An 18,518-nucleotide genomic window follows, 5' to 3' on the forward strand; every position below is an offset into this window, starting at 1 on the left:
GTTATCCTGCAGTCTACCAGAGCACTATTCTGGTTAGTAGTGACTTAGACAATGTCAGTACTGTCACTGACTCATCACCTAACATTACAGCAAGGACTTGGGTCAGTCCTGACTGAGGGAAAAGAGGGCCTCTGTTAAACTGATAATGCTTGCTACACGAGGGGATTTTTGGAAGTCTTTCAATCCTGCTTTTGACCCATCTCAGCTTACATAGCCTGAGAACCTGGTAACACCAGAGACTGACAAGTCCATTCTCCATTTGCAGGAGATAAAGGCAGTTGAGAAATGTGGGGAAACTATAAAGGAGATTGACTTGAGTAAGTGTTTCATTGTTTCAGCTGTTCCCATCTCATTGATTGGATGTTTCAGCACCTCATGCAGAAAAGAAAATAAGTCCGGTGGAATTCTGGCCTTTTGACCTCCACCTTGTATGACTTCACTGAGATTGACTCATGGGAAAATGCCCATTCTCTCTTGGACCTCACCAACACAAGGAAGAAAGAAGTACATTACTTGATCCCTAACTCCTTTCACTGCGAAAGTTTTGCACACTTTCTAAATACCTCTGGATACTAGAATTGTCCACATGTTAAAAGCAGCTGTTACAGTGGAACATCAGGAGTGGCATAATCTCACAGGCATTTGGCTGAACGTCTAAGAATGGTCTGGCCCCAGTGTCCTTTTTTCCTCCTAAGCACCCTATTAGCCTACATTCTTTCTCTGTTGTCATTGTGCCACTGTTTATCTAGTGAGTACACTGGGTCTTTTTGTCTTCAAACAGATGCAGTGGCAGGAGTGAATAGGAGGTCACTGAGAAAACTTCTGCTTTTCCTACTAGTCTTTGTCTGCCTGGGGCATTTCAATCGTTTGTATTTGATGGGAAGAGGGAAGAACAACCACGACTGGGAGGTTCTGCTTCATCTTGGTTTGCATAAACTTTGGCAATGACAGTCTTGCTGTGGGGATCAGAGATTACTCTTCTCATGACTGACAGTGTATATTTAGTCTGGTTTCTTTTCTGAGGCCCAGATGATCCTTGATCTTACTCCTGTTACTGGGCTGGTGAGTTTGAAGTGGAATAAATATGCATGTAGCTGTTTCTGTATCGTGGTGCTTTACATGATCTGTTTCTATGTCCTCTAGATGATCTGCTCCACCATGCTGCATTTAACGACCTCTGAAACTTCAAGAAGCCACCAAAACAGATAAAAAGACAATACTATATACGTGCAGGAACTATTGCAGGTATCTGATTCTTCATGTCTCCTTCTTACTCCAAAGTGATTAAGCCTACAGTCAGGATGTGGAATGACTGCAGAAGACTGCTACCCTGCAGACGTAACGCAGTGACTCAAGAGTTCACTCCAGCTTTCCCAGGTCAAAATAACAAGGCATTCATGAATGCACACTGATACCTCTGCATTTAATTTACTCAGTTTTCTTATGGTTTGCGTATTATAGATAGCATATAGTGTAAACATGGGCAATAACTTGTTAATCTCTCATTGCTTCTCTGGCAATGAATTTGGCTCTTTAAGACTTCTTTGCTTTATTTCTCACTCTTTTTTCTGGTGAAAGACAGACGTTAGGTGCCTAGATGAGCCTTGTTCCTTTCCCTCCTGATTCTCATCCCTACATGTTGAGAGTGCTCATATGCTGCAGGACTTATCAGATGATGTTTGTGGAGACAGAATGTAGGATTTCTACTTTCACATGACTGAGGAAAGTGAGAGTATTTCTAATGCTGCCTTTCCTCCATGCTTGCAGAGTTAAGGACTGCCGTAATGACAAAAAACACAGGACGCATCATGACATGAGAGCCCTTGCATCCCAAATTATGAAATAAGTACTCTTGAGAACAGGGAACTACCTGGGAACAAGATGAATGGAGAGACTTCTTACAGAAACAGCCTTTTCCACTCCATCTGTGACCCCAAGCTTGTTCCTGTGCAGTTCTGGCCACAGCCAGGATATCTTGATGCTTGACCCCTTGGAACTATTGCAGGGCCATTTCAATCTTGCCTTAGAACAGGAGGAGGAAGAGATCTACGATGCCCAATCACTAGATGCCTGCCTTGGTACAGCAAGCAAATTCCTTTCCTCTGACTGTGAAAACAACTTTGCCATAGACTTCATATGCAAAAGTAAAGGTCCTACTCCCTGGACTACCACCATTTCACTGCAGCTCCACATAAGGGGCTATCAAACCTCACTGTCATTGGTATGAGATTCAGACAAGGCTCCCATTTTGTCTCCCTCTGCATGAAGACGGAGAATGTATTTTCCGCACGTAAGTTTCCATTAGGCTGAAAAGAGGCCATAGAAATTAGTTGTCTAGCTAAAATCCTCCAGTCATCTTAACCACCCCGGGGCATGGAAAATATAGCTTGCCATGTTTCCCCAGATGGCACAGAGAACTTCTAGGATACACTCATACATGAATACACATACATTCCTTGTCCTCTAGTGAGTACATATGGAAGGCACTAGAGACCACAGATTCCCCTCAGCATCTTGTGCTCAATATGCTTTTCTGAAGAGAGCAGCATTTGTTCAGCCTCAGATACTGTAGGTGGGACTGACAGCCAGTCAGGATATATGTAACTGGATTTGTGAGGATATCAAGTTTGTAGAAACCCCCCAAAAAGCGACACTGAAATTTTCTAGGGTGAACTCACCCTGGTCTGAGAAGTCTCCCTAAACAAAGAATTAGCATTACTCTAATGGTGTAACAAGGAGTCTGAACTGTGAATAGTGCAACTATTCTGGAGCAACTCCTGTCATATTATAGGACTCTTCTCAGTCTTCATTTGCTGGGTAAGTTGGGGGAATCCTTAAATCCAGATAAGAGTAGTATCTGCAGGACTTGTGCTATTTTAACCTTGACAGCTGAAAAAATACAGTAAGTTCATGACTAATTCACAGTGAGCCAGCAGATGGACACAGATTAGAACAACCAGGGTTATTTCTCTCCAGACACAAAGAAAGCAGCTTTCTATGTAGCCTTCACTGGGGTCTTGTCTAACAAAGCCATTTCCATTTCCCTATCTATGTGTCAGCGAGGTGAACAAGAGGTGAAGGTGGATATTTCCATTTCCTTTCGTGTGTGTTGGTGAGGTGGACAAGTGTATAGCTTATGAGTTTCCCTCTCAAACTCAGCCTCATGCTTTCGTACTCCTGCATAGGGATAGTTAGAGAGATACAGTTCTGAAGCTCTGCTCTTCCTAAAGAACAGACCTTTCCTGAAGCCGGTACTAGTCTGTCTGAAGGGAGACATAAGCTCTGTCCTTCAGGTCATTCTCATGCACCTTTACCAAACAACACAGCCGATCACAAGGACATTGTTAATGCTTTTTTAAGGGCTGAAGTTACTTGTAAGATTGGAACCTTTCCCTGATTACTCCTGACAAGAACTTGTGAAAGAGTTTCACCTCTCTTCCTATTTTGAGTTTACTGCAGGTCTGAAGTTTCTTCAGCAACAATACTCAACCCACTGTGCCCACTGATGTAGCTGGTTAGGGTGAGAAAAAGAGCAAGCATTTTTCAACACCAAAGGGCTTCAGATTTTTGTCATGCTCTTCACTGTTGTTGAGGAGGTCAGAGGAGAACAAACCCCAAATTCTGCATGCTCAGAATTTCAGACTATCACAACTTATGCCTTTCGCCTCAAGAATGGGCTTGTGAGGACTACAACCTACTTGTTTCCCTCTCTGCTTGCAGATCCAGCAGGATGGATTCCAGGAATCCTTACTGTTCCGTTCAGTTGCAGTCCCATAAATAGAGTTGTGTACCACCAAGGACTTGCTGTTTCTTGCATCAGCCCAAAAGGATTAGCAGGTTTCCCTCCTGGACCACGGAGCAGACTCAAGAATTGCACATGAGATAGCATAGAAATTTGGAAAAAAATGGTAACATTTTGTTGCCTTTATTATGTCTTTGTAGCCTTGCTGGGCTCCCAGCCACAGATAAAGCCTGCTGATGGCTTTGTCAAGTTGTCTGATAGATTTTGTTGGCAGAGAAGAGGCATTGTTACTGTAACTTCCCCCCCCCACCAACCCATTCCCAGCCACATTTAAAGGCCACAGTTATTTAGCTCTGCTTTCAAATCATGGTAAGGCTTCGTTTTTGTTCATGGAACAGGACATGTAGTGTGCACTCTGGGTGCATTAAGTCTTCAAGTAGCATACTGACAACTCTTTTTCTTACAGAGAAAATCCCTCTGAATTCCCCCAGAACCTTTCCAGAGCTTGACACTAGTGGAATAAGGATGGTGTAAACATCACACTTCAACTGGTTCAAGCTGATTCAAATGGACTCGCATGAGCTGGATGCTGTTTAGAATCTTCTTCTGGTGACCAACGAGGGTGATGCCAATACGCTGGATATCTCTGCAAGAGAATAGATGATGTGGAAGGTGTTAAAAAGGGCTTCTTGTTCTGAACAGTCCCAGTCCATTTCCCTGTAGATCCCAATCAATGTGTATGGATATACATGCATGTATATCTTTGAGAAACAGTTGACAAGGCTTCTGCTTTTGTCTGGCAAATTTGAGTAGGTGGACATGTGTTGGCAGCACTTGGCAGGTTATGATACAAAAAGAAGCAGTGGAAGTGGGCAACGAAAATGATCAGAGAGCTGGAGTACCTCTGCTATGGAGAAAGGCTGAGAGTTTGGTGTCGTTCAGCCTGGAGAAGAGAAGCCTCCAGGGAGACCTTCTTGTGGCCTTTCAATATATAAAGGGGGCTTACAGGTAAGATGGAGACTTTTTACCAGGGACTGTAGTGACAAAACATATGGCAACAGTTTTAAACTGAAAGAGAATAGGGTTAGATTGGATGTAAGGAAGGGTGGTGAGACTCTGGAACAGGTTGCCAGGAGAAATTGTGGATGTCCCATCATTGGAAGCATTCAAAGTCAGGTTGGGCCTTTGAACAACCTGATCTACTGAAAGATGTCCCTGCTCATGGCACAGGAGTTGGACAAGATGATCTTTAAAAGGTACCTTTCTAAGGTTCTAAGGAGTGTTCCCTTTCCTGGCTTCTGTCTTCTACAGAACACCTTAACCCAGTATACGTCATGGCTGGGTCTACACATCTTCTTCAAAGTGGTTGTTACCTTTGGCAGCTGTCATGAACATTCTGGTGTAACAGTCTCTCTGCAACACTGATAATAAGTTTTCTAGAGTACATGGGATCAGTATTAGTGCTTACAGAAACAGGTTGCAGACATACAGTGGTATGGAGGTTGTCCAGAGACTAATAAGATAGACGTAAAAAACAGCAGCTACTTTGCTCTGGCTGCCCTCTCCTTTTTCATGTGCACGTATTCCTCATACAGCTGTTACTAAATATTTCTCAAACTGCCTTCACTTTCTGCATGGAAAACTCATTGTCTGCTCTCTGCCCCAATACTTACTCCAGGGTCATGCGGGATATAACATCGAATGTAATCAGACCAGCCTGGTCAAAATTCTCCTTATAACGGCCCATCTTGATAGCATCCAACCACTCATGGGCGTTGCTGAGTGAAGGGAAATCTGGAGGACTGTTGCTCAGGAGAGGCTGAGACGGTCTGTAAAAGAGGCAGGTTTTAAAAAACCAAGCTATCAACATGAGCTGACAACACTAGTAAAGTAAGAGTTACGACAGGGAGAGAATGCAACTTCTGAAGAACACAGAATGGAGAATGCTCATATTTGCTCTTTGTGCCCTGATTCCTAAAATCCCATCTTGATGCGCTGTTTCTAGACTATCTTTTCTGCCTGAAAACAATCAACCCAACCCAAGAAACTGATCCTTTCTTCCCATTTTATACTGTCTCAGGCACACTCTCTTCTTGTTGACTTAGATCTTTCCACACTTTCTGGATCTAGACCTGTTAGCTGAACAAAGAGTCGCAGTGAAGATGTTTCTGAGGCAGAGATGAGATCTTTTACCTTTTAACTTTTGTGACTAACTCCCCCTCTCCTAGATGCACCCCTTGGATCAGGAAGTAACCTATGAGACAATGAATGTCTTGTTTCAGCTCCAACACCCATCTGATAAAAGCATAGCAGTAAAAGGCCAAAGAAAGGACTGTTTATATGCAGCATTTGCTCTCCCCCCTGCCCCAACCCCCCCCCCCCCCATCACCTGAATTGCTCCAAGGCTATAACTCTCTTTATGTGCTGTTTTTGGCAAATTGGGCATCACTAGGCACTTTTTTCCTCCCCCAGCTTGTCTCTACTGCGACTTTTGTAATACTGGGGAAAACCTCTCCAGGCCAGCAGGATGTAATTCCATCATCAGCCCAATATCCATCTAATCTTAGCTCCCTAAGACCTCCCCAAAGACTTCTCCTTTGCTGACCTCATGCCTCTGGTCCCACCAGGCTGCAAAATGCAGTTCGAAAATACGGGATGAAATCTGCAGTTCTAATTAGTCTTATCTACAGAATTCCTTCCTTCTATAAGCTAAAGTCTTATCTTCCTTCATCATCTCTTCTGATCACAGAGTATTGTGTCATCACAGAATATCTTGTGTAGCTGCACCCAGATATGTCCCTCTATTCCCTAAAATCCCTCAATCATTCATCCTCAGTGCACCTTATCAAGAGATTCATCTCCCCTCACATTCAGCACTCACAACTCCTGATCACCCAGCCTGAATCAGGCCTGTTGAAAGACAAGCCCTTTCATTTTTGCATTAAATTCTCATCTCACCTGCTGCTCCCAGTGCCAGTAGCTTTGAGGGCAGATGGTTTGCGGATCATTTTATCTAGGGCACTGACTAGTTGCTCAAATTTGGGTCTCTGGACCCGCTCCTTCTGCCAGCAGTCAAGCATCAGCAGGTGTAAAATTGTTGGGCAGTCTGGGGGTGGTGGCAGGCGATAGTCCTGGTCAATGGCATTAATCACCTGCAGGAAAAGAAGAACAAAGCTGGGAAAGCAAGAAAAAAAACAAACAAAAAAAAGAACAGAGCTGGGAAAAGAAAAGATAAAGAAACTTCAATCCCTTGGTGGTGTACAACCTTCTACTTGAATTGGTTCAGGACAGAGAGGCAGATGCACGTTCTCATCCCTTCTCAAACTTACGTCCTGATTGGACATGTCCCAGTAAGGCCTCTCACCATACGACATCACCTCCCACATGACAATGCCATAGCTCCAAACATCACTGGAGGAGGTGAACTTTCGATACTGGACAGCTTCAGGAGCAGTCCAACGGATGGGGATTTTGCAGCCCTAGAAAGCAGAAAGCAACCAGAATGTTAGTGAGATAAGAACTATTAGTTAAAATGACATCACTGAACTGATCAGATGCCAGCAGCACAAGTCTGAGGATGGAGTGCCAGTCCAGTTGATGCTGTCTTGTAGACATTGCTGGTTTAAATTCAAAGGATGTTCAAGGTTTCCACCTTGTTCTATTGACAAATAGATGAACAAAGAGTCACGCCTCCTTGCTGCTACAATTCCCATGATGTAGTAATTTTTCACTTCTATAGCTCTTCTTTGCAGCATTTGAGAGGTGGCAGGTAATAAAATCCTCATGAAAGTCACAATCATTTGGAAATCTAAAGCCATTTAACCAATCCCAACCTGCAACACTGAGGACAGATACACTCAGTGGCTAGCATTAACTCCTTTCTTTTTCCATCTTGATCTCTCTGACTGCAGGTATGACCTGCCAGGCAAAATACCATTCAGGTGCTGGTGCTTCAAAGCACATACCTCTAAAACTTGTTTCACTTTTCAGTGACTGAATACTTGTTCATCCTCTGCATATCAAATTGTAGTTTTAACCTGCCTGTTATAGTCTCACTGCTTTTGTAGTATGTGTAGCAGGTGTTAGAAATTCATAGTCAATAAATTCACTTGATGGTTGGTTGTAAGCCCAAAAATATACTTATGCTAGATATCTTTTCTGGAGGAAAAACAATAACTTTTTCCTCAAAGGGTGGTAGTACAGGACTTCAACCTCTCCTTCAGTCCTTTATACTTTCTTTAAGAAGCTCTGGAAGAGGAAAGATAACACCTATATCTGGTTATGAGGTTTGTCCTAGTCACCATCATTCCACAAAGACTCATTGCATAGTGGTAACTCACCAGAGCTCCAGTATAGGTGGGATTTGAAGCATCATCCTCCAGGAAGCGGGACAAACCAAAGTCTGACACCTTGCACACAAGGTTACTGTTGACTAAGATGTTACGTGCTGCCAGGTCACGATGCACGTAATTCATGTCTGAAAGGTAGCGCATGCCAGCTGCAATTCCCCGTAGCATTCCCACCAGCTGTAACACACTGAACTGTCCCTCCTTCTGCTGCAAGTGAGGAGACAAACACAGGCTTTTATGACCACGGAGCATAAAGCTAACAGAGAAGACTTACAAAGAGCAAGGAGACAGGGTGGATTTATGAACTCAGTGAACATGCATCTGGAGTTCAGCCAAACGTAGAAGTTGAATGTAAGTAAGTACTTACTAAGTAAGTAATGTAATGCAAGTAAGAATGGAGGGCTGGCTCAAAGCAAGGAACCTCAAATGAAGTCAGGCACTGGTGATCTTTTTTCTGAAGACAAATCTCATCTTATGGCCATATCCTCCTTTAGCATTCTACACCTGGTCTCATTAACTACTAAGATGGCTAAATGAATGGGAGCAGACAAATCGGCTCTTACTGTTTCAAGATCTTTACAATGAGCTTTATATAATTCTAAACAATAGGTTCATGCACCCTTCAAAATGTACCTACCAAAGCATTTGAGGTTGAATTACCATACTAGTCAGTGAAAAAAAGAAGTGAAGCATCTATACTACAGAAATGTCTGTATTCATTTTATGCTACTGAAAAAGCACCAGAAACTCTGAGTCCAAAAATAACCACAAGTTTCGTTACTTCATTACAATGTTGAAACTTCAAAAGGTTCAGTGGAATGAAGTTTGAAAAACATTATTAGAAAGGTAAACTCTGGAGTATGCACATAAGGAACCAGAAGACTGTGTACAAAGAGAAACACTTTAGCACTGTTTACCATTCATTATTTGAGCTGGAGAAGTCTGAAATAATGAGGAAATTTTATATGATGGCTGATCTGTTGGAATATTTTCGCCATGCTGGCGCAAAAGCACTTACTCTTGTAATTTGCTATTATTTCTATTGCATCTGAAGAGGGTTACTGAGGACTTAAAGAGTGAAGAGGAAGGACAGGCAAAATTATCAGATCTGAGACTGGCACACAGCAAGATGAACAGGTAACGGTCATGGGAGACTCTAGTTGTGGTACCCTGAGGAAGGAATCCAGTGATCCGTTCTCCATGAACTCTGTGACAATCATGACTGGTCGGCTTTTGGTGACCACCCCCTCCAGATGGATGACATTGGGGTGCTCAAACTGCCCCATGATGCTCGCCTCACTCAGGAACTCCCGCCGCTGTTCATCCGTGTAACCCGACTTCAAGGTCTTAATAGCTACTGTGTATTCACGCTTCCCTGGGTGTTTTAGGCGCCCAAAGCACACTTCTCCAAACTCTCCTGTCAGGGAGGGAAGAAACACACCTCAAATAAAGGAAACACAGCAAAGAATTTTAGTCAGATGCACTAAAGAATTCTACTGTGGAAGACTCCAGGCACTTCTTGGAAATAGGGTTACTAGGACTGTTTGGATTAAGGTAAAGTTCTTAAGGCAAAGGCTCAGACTGGAGACTATACCTTCATAGTTCAAATGAGAAGCTCTGAGTCTTCAAAGCATGCTTTAAACTTGGTTTGGAGAAAGCATCTAACAGTAAGTAGGTTAAAATGCATTTTGGTAAAAGTGAAAGTAAGCTACTCTGAGACACTTGATGTACCATGGATTCATGGGTCCACTTCAGGCCATTAGTGTGCCAAGTCTCAAGGTGAACAAGGAAGGCACTTCAAAATCTACAGATTGTCACACTACCTGATCCAATGACCTCCTCAATCTTGATAAAGGACACATCAATCTCTTTTGCAAATTCTCGAATAGCTTCATTAGGGTCTTCATAGGTTGAAGGATCAATGTAATACTTCACTCCAAGTCCTGCAGTGGAGGAGACAGCCCAAAACATCACCAGAATCAAATCCTGAGAGACATGGGTGTTAATAAGTCCTGAAAAGAAACAGTCCCTTTCATGTGTTGCTCAAGAACACTTACCTCGTGTGCTGATATACTGCTGCAGGCGGTCTGTGTATGGAGTCTCTCGCCTTTTACTGCAGGACATAAAGGAAAGGAAAGTCAAAACACACACAAGAGTCTCTCAGAATGTTGAGGCAGAATTCTCAATGCAAGACTCAGAGAATCCTTGAATTTAGGGATAGAAGATGGATGTTAAGATCCTGCCCATCTCTTTGTAACCACAGTATGCTTGTTTTCTATGTAGTAGTTATTACACCACTATTTGTATCCCCACTTCAGATATGACAAATGGTAGGACTTCCAGCACTATCCTGAAAAAAAAAATACAGTTTAACATGACTGTCTTGGAAGTTTTCTTGATATTCAGACTAAATTTGCATTTTAATTTTATAGAATCATAGAATGGTCTGGGTTGGAAAGGACCTTAAGATCATCTAGTTCCAACCTCCCAAATTATTCTTTTCAATACTAATCTAAGCCATCTCCTGTGATGCTTCAAAAACATTCTAAGAGCCATTTACTTTAATACTTAATTTGTATACATTTCCCCCAGAGACTGATTCTTTATTTTTAGTCCTGGTCTCTTAACAGCATTTACTTTGACCTACTCTTTTTGCAAGTGTGGTACCCAAACCCAACCACACAAAGTCAGATGGACAGAAATCTGTTCCATGATATGAACTTTGCATGTGCAGATCAAAACAAATATGGTCTTTATTACTGTAATATTTATTGCATATATGCATTTAATTTCCAGTAAGCATAAGTCCTTTTCAGCAGAGGCATTTCTCAGATTTCAGTCTCCTCTTGGATGTGTGTGATTCAAGCATTTTTTCCCACATTATCCAGTTGTTTTATTAGTTTCACCCTATTTTTGTCTTGCTCTAAATGTATTTTCCATTTTCAAAACACTTCCTTTGTTTGCAACAGTATTTGTAGTTTTCCCCAAAATGCTTGTTTACAACCATTTCTAGTTAGACCACACTGTAAATCAAACCCTGTGGTATCCTATAGAATCCCTGCTGTATGCATGGGTTTGCGTCAACTCATACGCTTTGCTGTTTCAGCGCAAGACCTTCTAGCTGATGATTTAATTAGGATCTGAAGACAGAGTATCAAGAAACATTGTTACTTTACTAACATAACCAATTCTGTCATTCTAACAGGTAACTGTGTGTTATTCTTGTCAGGCTTCTCTCTTGAAATTCTGCTAAGATTGCAAAAACAACAGCTCTACTTTCAAAATCTGTTCTGTTCTGGAAAGAAATTGTCTAAAATAGGTGGTTTTACATTGTATATTGCCTGGAAACTGTGTGCCAACAAGTTACAAAAACAAGTTAAACTTACAGCATTTGACTCTACATATATGCAACCTTTTAATGAACTACTCATATCATGCAGTGTTCCTCATTTCCTACACCTTCAAACCTTCTTTTCTCATCAAAGACACATTTAAAAGAGAAATTTGGTATTTCCACTTTTTCTGAACAACTGTTTATTATTGCACATGATCCTTCAAATATAAAGGAATCTACTTTTTATGGTATTTCCTTTTATGTAGATACATTTACAGACACTCATCAATGTCTTTCCCCAATACAGTTTTGGTAATATTAATTTATTCTGGGTTGGTGGGGTATTTTCTTTAGAAAAATATATGCTTTATTGAGTTGCGCGCATCACATTTCCAGCTGTAACAAGAAATCGTACTTTTAACAGTTGAAAGCTACAAAAGGAGGCAGCAATGCAAATATAACAACATTGGAGAGTTCTTTTCTTTTCTGAAAGAAAAATATTTAAAAAGAATATACACAGAAGGAGAAAACAAACATAGAAAAGGGAAGAGAACAAAAAAGAAATAACTAAAACTAAATGTCGCTTTCTCAAGTTAAGTTTTTCATACACTTTTTAGGCCAGCTAAAAAAGTTAGTAAGTGCCTCTTGTGCAAAGGCAGAGCAGAGCGAAGTACAGAAATCCATTACTGGCTATCTAGGGGATTAAGCTCAAACCTTAGTAAATCCAAGGAGTGGGTAATGACTGTTTCTTTTCTCCAAACGACAAAACCCCCACTGGTTGCTTTTGTGCCTCTACCCAAGTAGTGACCTCCTACTTTTTTTGCTCTTTAAAATTTCCGGTCTCCTTTTTTTTTTTAACGTAACTGATCATCTCTACATTGACTTATCTGCCCTTCTTCCTTTCCAAAATGGGAAGTGGTATTTGCTGTCCGTAACCTGTATTTTACGACTTAGTGTTCTAGGGAACCATTGGGATTGTACAGATTTTTTATTTCATCACGTGAGCTTGGTTAAAGGTCCTCGGTTAAAGGGTATTTAGCGCCTTCTAAAAAGTGGATCTAAATACTTATTCCACCACTACTTCTTTCACTACAATGTTTCTTTTTCCACTTGCTTGCCTAAAATGCAATTTACAGTCCCTTCTTGAAAGCAGTGCATTTAAATACCCTCTGAATACTAGATTTAAAATGCTTCCCTTGTGTTCAAATTGCTAACTAGTCAAATATTAGCTAAGTACATGAGCAGTTTACCAAAGGAGAGGCTCCTCAGATAGGACTAATGGGGCAGCATCTTTCCTTAATTAGAAAATGGCATCTCAAGGACATCTGGATAAACGTAGATGAGGCTGTTTCCCTTAGGACTGGGTAATGTAGCAGGGGCTATGTTCCACTGTCTGCAGTGCATATGAGCAGGTCAAGGAATTCACCTCTTGAAGATGATGGCAAGGATGGCAATGGCAGCAATTACCAAGAAGGCTAGACCACCAAGTGCTGAGCCCACGATAAGCGGCAGTCGGTCCTGGACCATCTCCGAGCGCTCTCCTAGCAAGGGAGACACATGCATACACAAACACAAATGTAGAAGACAGGAACTGTTAGAGTTTCCCTTCTACTCAACTAGGTCTCACCCATCCCCTATCAGCCCTTTGCTTCCCAGGCTAGACCTGGCAGTTCAGCAAATCCTTGACTTGGTTATCCCTTAGCACCTTCAGTCACACCAGTGGCTGCCTTCCTCCTTCCAAAAAGCCAGGGCTCCCTTTGAATCCAATTTTCCTTCCCCTGGTCCACTGACACCTGACTAGGCACTTAAGTATAGGCTAGTTCTACACCTGAGCTTTGATCCCACTGTCCCCTATTAATTCAGCTTGCAGATGACATCTATTAGTACCTTTGATCCAGACCAAATTGTGTCACAAGGTATTATGTAGCTCTCTGCATGAATGGATGGTGATACTGCTGGAAGGCAAGCTTCTGGGTGTATGTTCTGTGTCCCACTTGTCTTTAAGATGTTCACAGAGCATTCAGCTGTAAGATGTCCTGTGACAGCTGAAGATCAAACTACAGCAGTATATAGTGCTATGTATTCTAACACCCTCCTAAAGAAAGTTCTACTGACACACTCTGATCCTTGCTGGTTTGAGGCACAGAGGCAACAAGGACTAGGATCAAGGAATATGGCCGTACATATAAACAATATTCTCTGATAGCATGAAGCTTCTTTGAACAAATCTGCATATGCAAATTATGATATACAGAAATACAAGTTGACTAGGTAGCAGTCCTCCAGAGGATAAGCTAATATACTCAGGGACACACATGAAAGAGTCACAAGCAGATCTGAGTACAAAATGGTAGCACTTACCTCCCATTAAAGTCTGGAAATACATCTTTCCACTGTATGGCCCATAGCCCACTGCTGTTCTAGCTCGTACTTGGAAGGCATATATCTTTCCTGGGCTCAGATTTGATATGGTGGCCATGTTGGTTTCACTAGTCAAGGTGAATGAATTATCCTCATCTTCTGCCTGTGAATGTCAGTGATCAAAATGGAATGTGAGACTTCTGACCACACTGCTCACTCACCTCATCAAGGAAGACCAGCTTCCACATCGTCCCAGTATTTGAATGTTACAGAGCCTCCCAACCACAACCTCTCTTCTAGAACTGACTTCCTTGCACTTCTTGTTCCTCACTCATACTTTTAATTCCCTTAAGCCTGGGCTTCTGACAAAGCTCTGCCAAAGATCCTCGGTCCTGACCTAAACAAGAGTGAGAGACAAAACTGCCTTGTCCTGTGGTTCCTTACTAAGAATATAAATAGGAAATTTTGCTTTCTGCAAGCTCCAAACTCAACTCTTCTCCTAGAGGAATCCAGAGCAAAACAACATGCAATGGAAGCAGAAAGCTGCTAGACATTTTACTACAAATAGCAAGCCTTTTTACTGCTAGAAAAACAGTAGCCCTGCACAATCCTACCTTTTTCTCTTTTTATGAGAAAGATCAAGAATATGGAATGCAAGCTTGTCTGAGCAGCCCTATGTACCTCTTCCCCTCAAGACAGCTGGATTAGGAGTCATGAAAGATGTGAATGCAGAACAACTTTCTATTTGCCACCCTTTAATTCCAGCACATAAACAGGTAACTGACATCCACCACTTAGTAAATGAAAGAGTGCATTCCTCCTTCCAAAATTTCTGAGAGATGTCTGTTCAGGTATAAATGGGAACAAAGGACTTCCCTCCACACACACACGACAGAATGTTGGAGTGAGTCCAATTTACACATTTGGAAACTTCAGCTATTTCCACTGTTACCTGTGTGAGCTGGTGCTAAACTTTCCAGGCTGTTAGCCACAGCTTTTTAGCTTAGATATGAATGTCTTCTCTTTTTTATATTTCCATTGTCCCTGTATGGTTCTAAGTTGGGAAATGCAGCTGGACTGATGTTAGATGAAGCATATGTTATGAACTTCTGCTTTTCCTATAGCTTGTTCCCTCATAATTGAAGCATTTTTCTCCACCTTATCCATCCTGAAAGATTTCCCTGTTCTCTTTTGCATAACAACTATACAATAATTAGCATTGCATCAACTTTCTGCTCACCTTGTCAAAGTAGCGTAGCTGGTAATCCAGAATGATCCCATTGGGCTGGTCTGGCTGAGGCCACGATAGTGTGATGCTATGGGTAGTACGACTCACCTGATGCATCATAGGGACGGCAGAGGGGACTGAAATAAAAGAAAGGAAGGAGATATTGCAAAGATATACATTTAACAATGAATTATAATTGCATATTCATTATGATGAGTTAATAAGTTAGGTCAGTTCTTCCTTCCATTTCCTTTAATTTGCATTATAGAATCACAGAATAGTTAGGGTTGGAAAGGACCTTAAGATTATCCAGTTCCAACCCCCCTCCCATGGGCAGGGACACCTCACACTAAACCATGGCACCCAAGGCTCTGTCCAACCTGGCCTTGAACACCACCAGGGATGGCGCATGCACAACTTCCTTGGGCAACCCATTCCAGTGCCTCACCACCCTCACAGTAAAGAACTTCATTCCTTATATCCAATCTAAACTTTCCCTGTTTAAGTTTTAACCTGTTACCCCTTGTCCTATCACTACAGTCCCTGATGAAGAGTCCCTCCCCAGCATCCTTATAAGCCCCCTTCAGATACTGGAAGGCTGCTATGAGGTCTCCATGCAGCCTTCTCTTCTCCAGGCTTAACAGCCCCAACTTTCTCAGCCTATCTTCAAACAGGACGTGCTCAAGCCCCCGATCATCCTCGTGGCCTCCTCTGGACTTGTTCCAACAGTTCCATGTCCTTTTTATGTTGAGGACACCAGAACTGCACACAGTACTCCAAGTGAGGTCTCACAAGAGCAGAGTAGAGGGGCAGGATCACCTCCTTTGACCTGCTGGTCATGCTCCTTTTGATGCAGCCCAGCACACGGGTGGTTTCTGGGCTGCAAGTGCACACTGAAGCCGGCTCATGTTCATTTTCTCATCGACCAACGCTCCCAAGTCCTTCTCCGCAGGGCTGCTCTGAATCTCTTCTCTGCCCAACCTGTAGCTATGCCTGGGATTGCTCTGACTCAGGTGTAGGACCTTGCACTTGGCTTGGTTAAACTTCATAACTACGTCAATATGAAGTACTTCGCAAAATAATCAGAAGAAATACAGGCACAATTCTACTCTACTGGGAGATACAGTCACTGACAAGTTGGACAGACACAAATGAAAATAATCCACATCCAACTGGTCATGCACAGGAATGACGAAGTTACCTCGACTGTAGCTGGAACATTATTCTTATCTTCAAATTTGTATTTTTTAAATGCAAGATGACAAGGTGTTCAGTGCCACTGCCTTGTTCTAGGATCATGCTTGGACAAACAATGTGACAGGGGTCAGAGCAAAAGCAGAGCACACTCCCTCTCTTCTCCTTCTCCCCCAGACTACAATTCTTTGCCTCAGGAAAAAAATCTGGTCTATCAGAGTAATGGAGGCCTTTCATTACCAGGTCACGGTTGCAAACCAGAAGACGGAGGCAGATAAGAACACTGATGCATTAAGGAACAGGCTTTGAAGCATTCCTCAGTTCAGTGGTTCCAGTTCAGTCACACATCATAGAGAATGAAATAATTATCTCATTGTCACAGCCTGTTCGCAGCCTTGCGTTCAGGCTACCTCCTGGATCTCAGGCCAATCCCTGTCAGGACTGTTGCCTAGATATCAAAACTACTGCTGTGTTTGAGACTCTCAGTCCCTCTGCGGGCCACTGAACCACAGAAGTCCAGTCTGAATGGGCTTCTAACTAGCACTACTACCTGGAACCACCACCTAAAGGTCACTGGTAAGTGTGCCTATGTGGAAGCTTCACATCTAGTTTTTATGTCTGTTCTTAATAGCTTGCTAAGTTTCTGTCTTTTGGCAAACAAGACAGCCTGGTACTCTACTCAGATGGAGCCGTTAGCTCTCTTGACTTGATTCCATTACGATACTAAATGCCTATAGTCTGTGTCAGATACTAATTACTGTGTGAAAATGCCAACTTTCCTTTATGTAGAAAGCAAGGATCTGGACATCAAACATGAAAGAGGGCTGTGGAAGCATGAATCTAAACCAGAGAGCAAGCAAGAACTTGTGTCTACCAATTTTAGAAATCTTTTGATTGGCCATTCTGAAAGTTTGAAGTTGTTCAGTTCAAGACTTTGCGAGCTGTGTAACTGACATTACTTCTCACTAACCTGAAACTATATGTGGGGTAGTTTTGCTTTTCATTTTTTTCATCCTCCTAAAGGCACCATTCACATGTTCTCAAGACAACAAAAGCACATGTTTAATAGCAGGCCCCTCCCTGAAGTACTTATTTCTTCTTAAAAATGCCCTCAGAGCAGGAAGGGAGATGACATGCAATGAAAAGCTGCCCCTCGATTCCACTGGAAAAAAGCGTTTATGCCACAAAGTGCCATGTTTTACTATGCACCTCCTAGTTTTACGTGCTCAAAACATTTCTGTCTTCACTTAAACAGTTGCTGAAACCTGAAACGTGAAAACAAGCACATTCATCTTCTGCTCATGGTGCAGACAGGACACAGTAAAGACAGAAACTGGAATAGTTTCTTTTTGTGGTGTGGCCATAAACAGCTTTATTAAGTCCCAATCATAACTGGGCAAATCCACTGAAGACAGTAAAGTTAACACGTCATTAAGGGACAAATTGAACCTGAAGAGTATTTTTGTTGTTCCTATGTAAGAAGAAAACAGTACAGTTAAATTCTTAGGGACCTTTGGTGAGTGCTCAGGGCTGGCAATTAGATCAGAAATAAGCAAACAGTTTGTCACTTTAAAATATAACGTAGTTCATTCAGAGGACAATGAACACAGAGGTCACACTCCACTTGCTTTACCTGCTGGTTTTAGCTTGGTATAACATAATAACATGTAGCTTTACGCTCTTTTTTATACTTTCCTCCTCTGATCACGAAAATGCCTTGTCTGTGACCCTGCTTTTGACAACCAAGTCTACTGGACTCCTTTGTCTCTCTTTGGGAAAGCAAACATCTTCAAGCAATTTATCCATTTCCCTTTGTAATCTCATAATCATACTTGGCATTTAATTCTTTTCCGCTTCTCACACCACTTCACCTGAAAATCTTATATCAGGTCCTCTTAAATTTCCTGACACTATCTGTTAACTGTCCTTGTCATCATTCAGTGTCTTACACAAGCCTTCAGACTGTCTAGCTTTCATTCTTGCAGTTCAACAGATTTTTGGTATTGCCAGATTTTGCTATTCACTGCTCTGAATACAAGTGATGTAGAAGGCTGCTTTATACCTCTTCACAGGTACAAGGCAATCTGGTCACAAAATCTTGATTGTCACCTATCTCCATTAGCTCTTGTAATGTCTGGATCCAGTTAAAAAGGAAAAAATCTACTTGCTTTTAAAAGTCTGCACAGATTCGCTCCAACATTTGAGTCTTTGCTGCTTTTATCTCTGCCTCTTCTTTCTAGGAATGTAACAAATGCCTGAATGAATAAGTTCAGTAGCGTGGCTCTGGCAACAGACATTACTACATGCTTC

The 18,518-nt window shown here is 42.1% G+C and overlaps 1 protein-coding gene across 1 annotated transcript in view; it reads right to left on the minus strand.

Moving 5' to 3' along the window:
- Positions 1 to 4,279: 4,279 nt before the first annotated feature.
- The window catches only part of LOC308218723 (ephrin type-B receptor 5), a gene marked incomplete at both ends in the record, with an annotated part of 40,670 nt that continues 26,431 nt past the window's right edge, over positions 4,280 to 18,518 (minus strand). The window contains 11 exons of the mRNA XM_080613083.1: positions 4,280 to 4,388; positions 5,416 to 5,571; positions 6,701 to 6,894; positions 7,072 to 7,221; positions 8,083 to 8,298; positions 9,261 to 9,508; positions 9,915 to 10,034; positions 10,149 to 10,204; positions 12,852 to 12,966; positions 13,787 to 13,949; positions 15,027 to 15,151. Coding sequence (XP_080469209.1) covers positions 4,280 to 4,388; positions 5,416 to 5,571; positions 6,701 to 6,894; positions 7,072 to 7,221; positions 8,083 to 8,298; positions 9,261 to 9,508; positions 9,915 to 10,034; positions 10,149 to 10,204; positions 12,852 to 12,966; positions 13,787 to 13,949; positions 15,027 to 15,151 — 1,652 coding nt within the window. The remainder of the gene's footprint in view (positions 4,389 to 5,415; positions 5,572 to 6,700; positions 6,895 to 7,071; positions 7,222 to 8,082; positions 8,299 to 9,260; positions 9,509 to 9,914; positions 10,035 to 10,148; positions 10,205 to 12,851; positions 12,967 to 13,786; positions 13,950 to 15,026; positions 15,152 to 18,518) is intronic.

This window comes from Psittacula echo (assembly GCF_963264785.1).
Source record: "Psittacula echo genome assembly, chromosome: 3".
In the NCBI taxonomy this organism is placed as follows: domain Eukaryota; kingdom Metazoa; phylum Chordata; class Aves; order Psittaciformes; family Psittacidae; genus Psittacula; species Psittacula echo.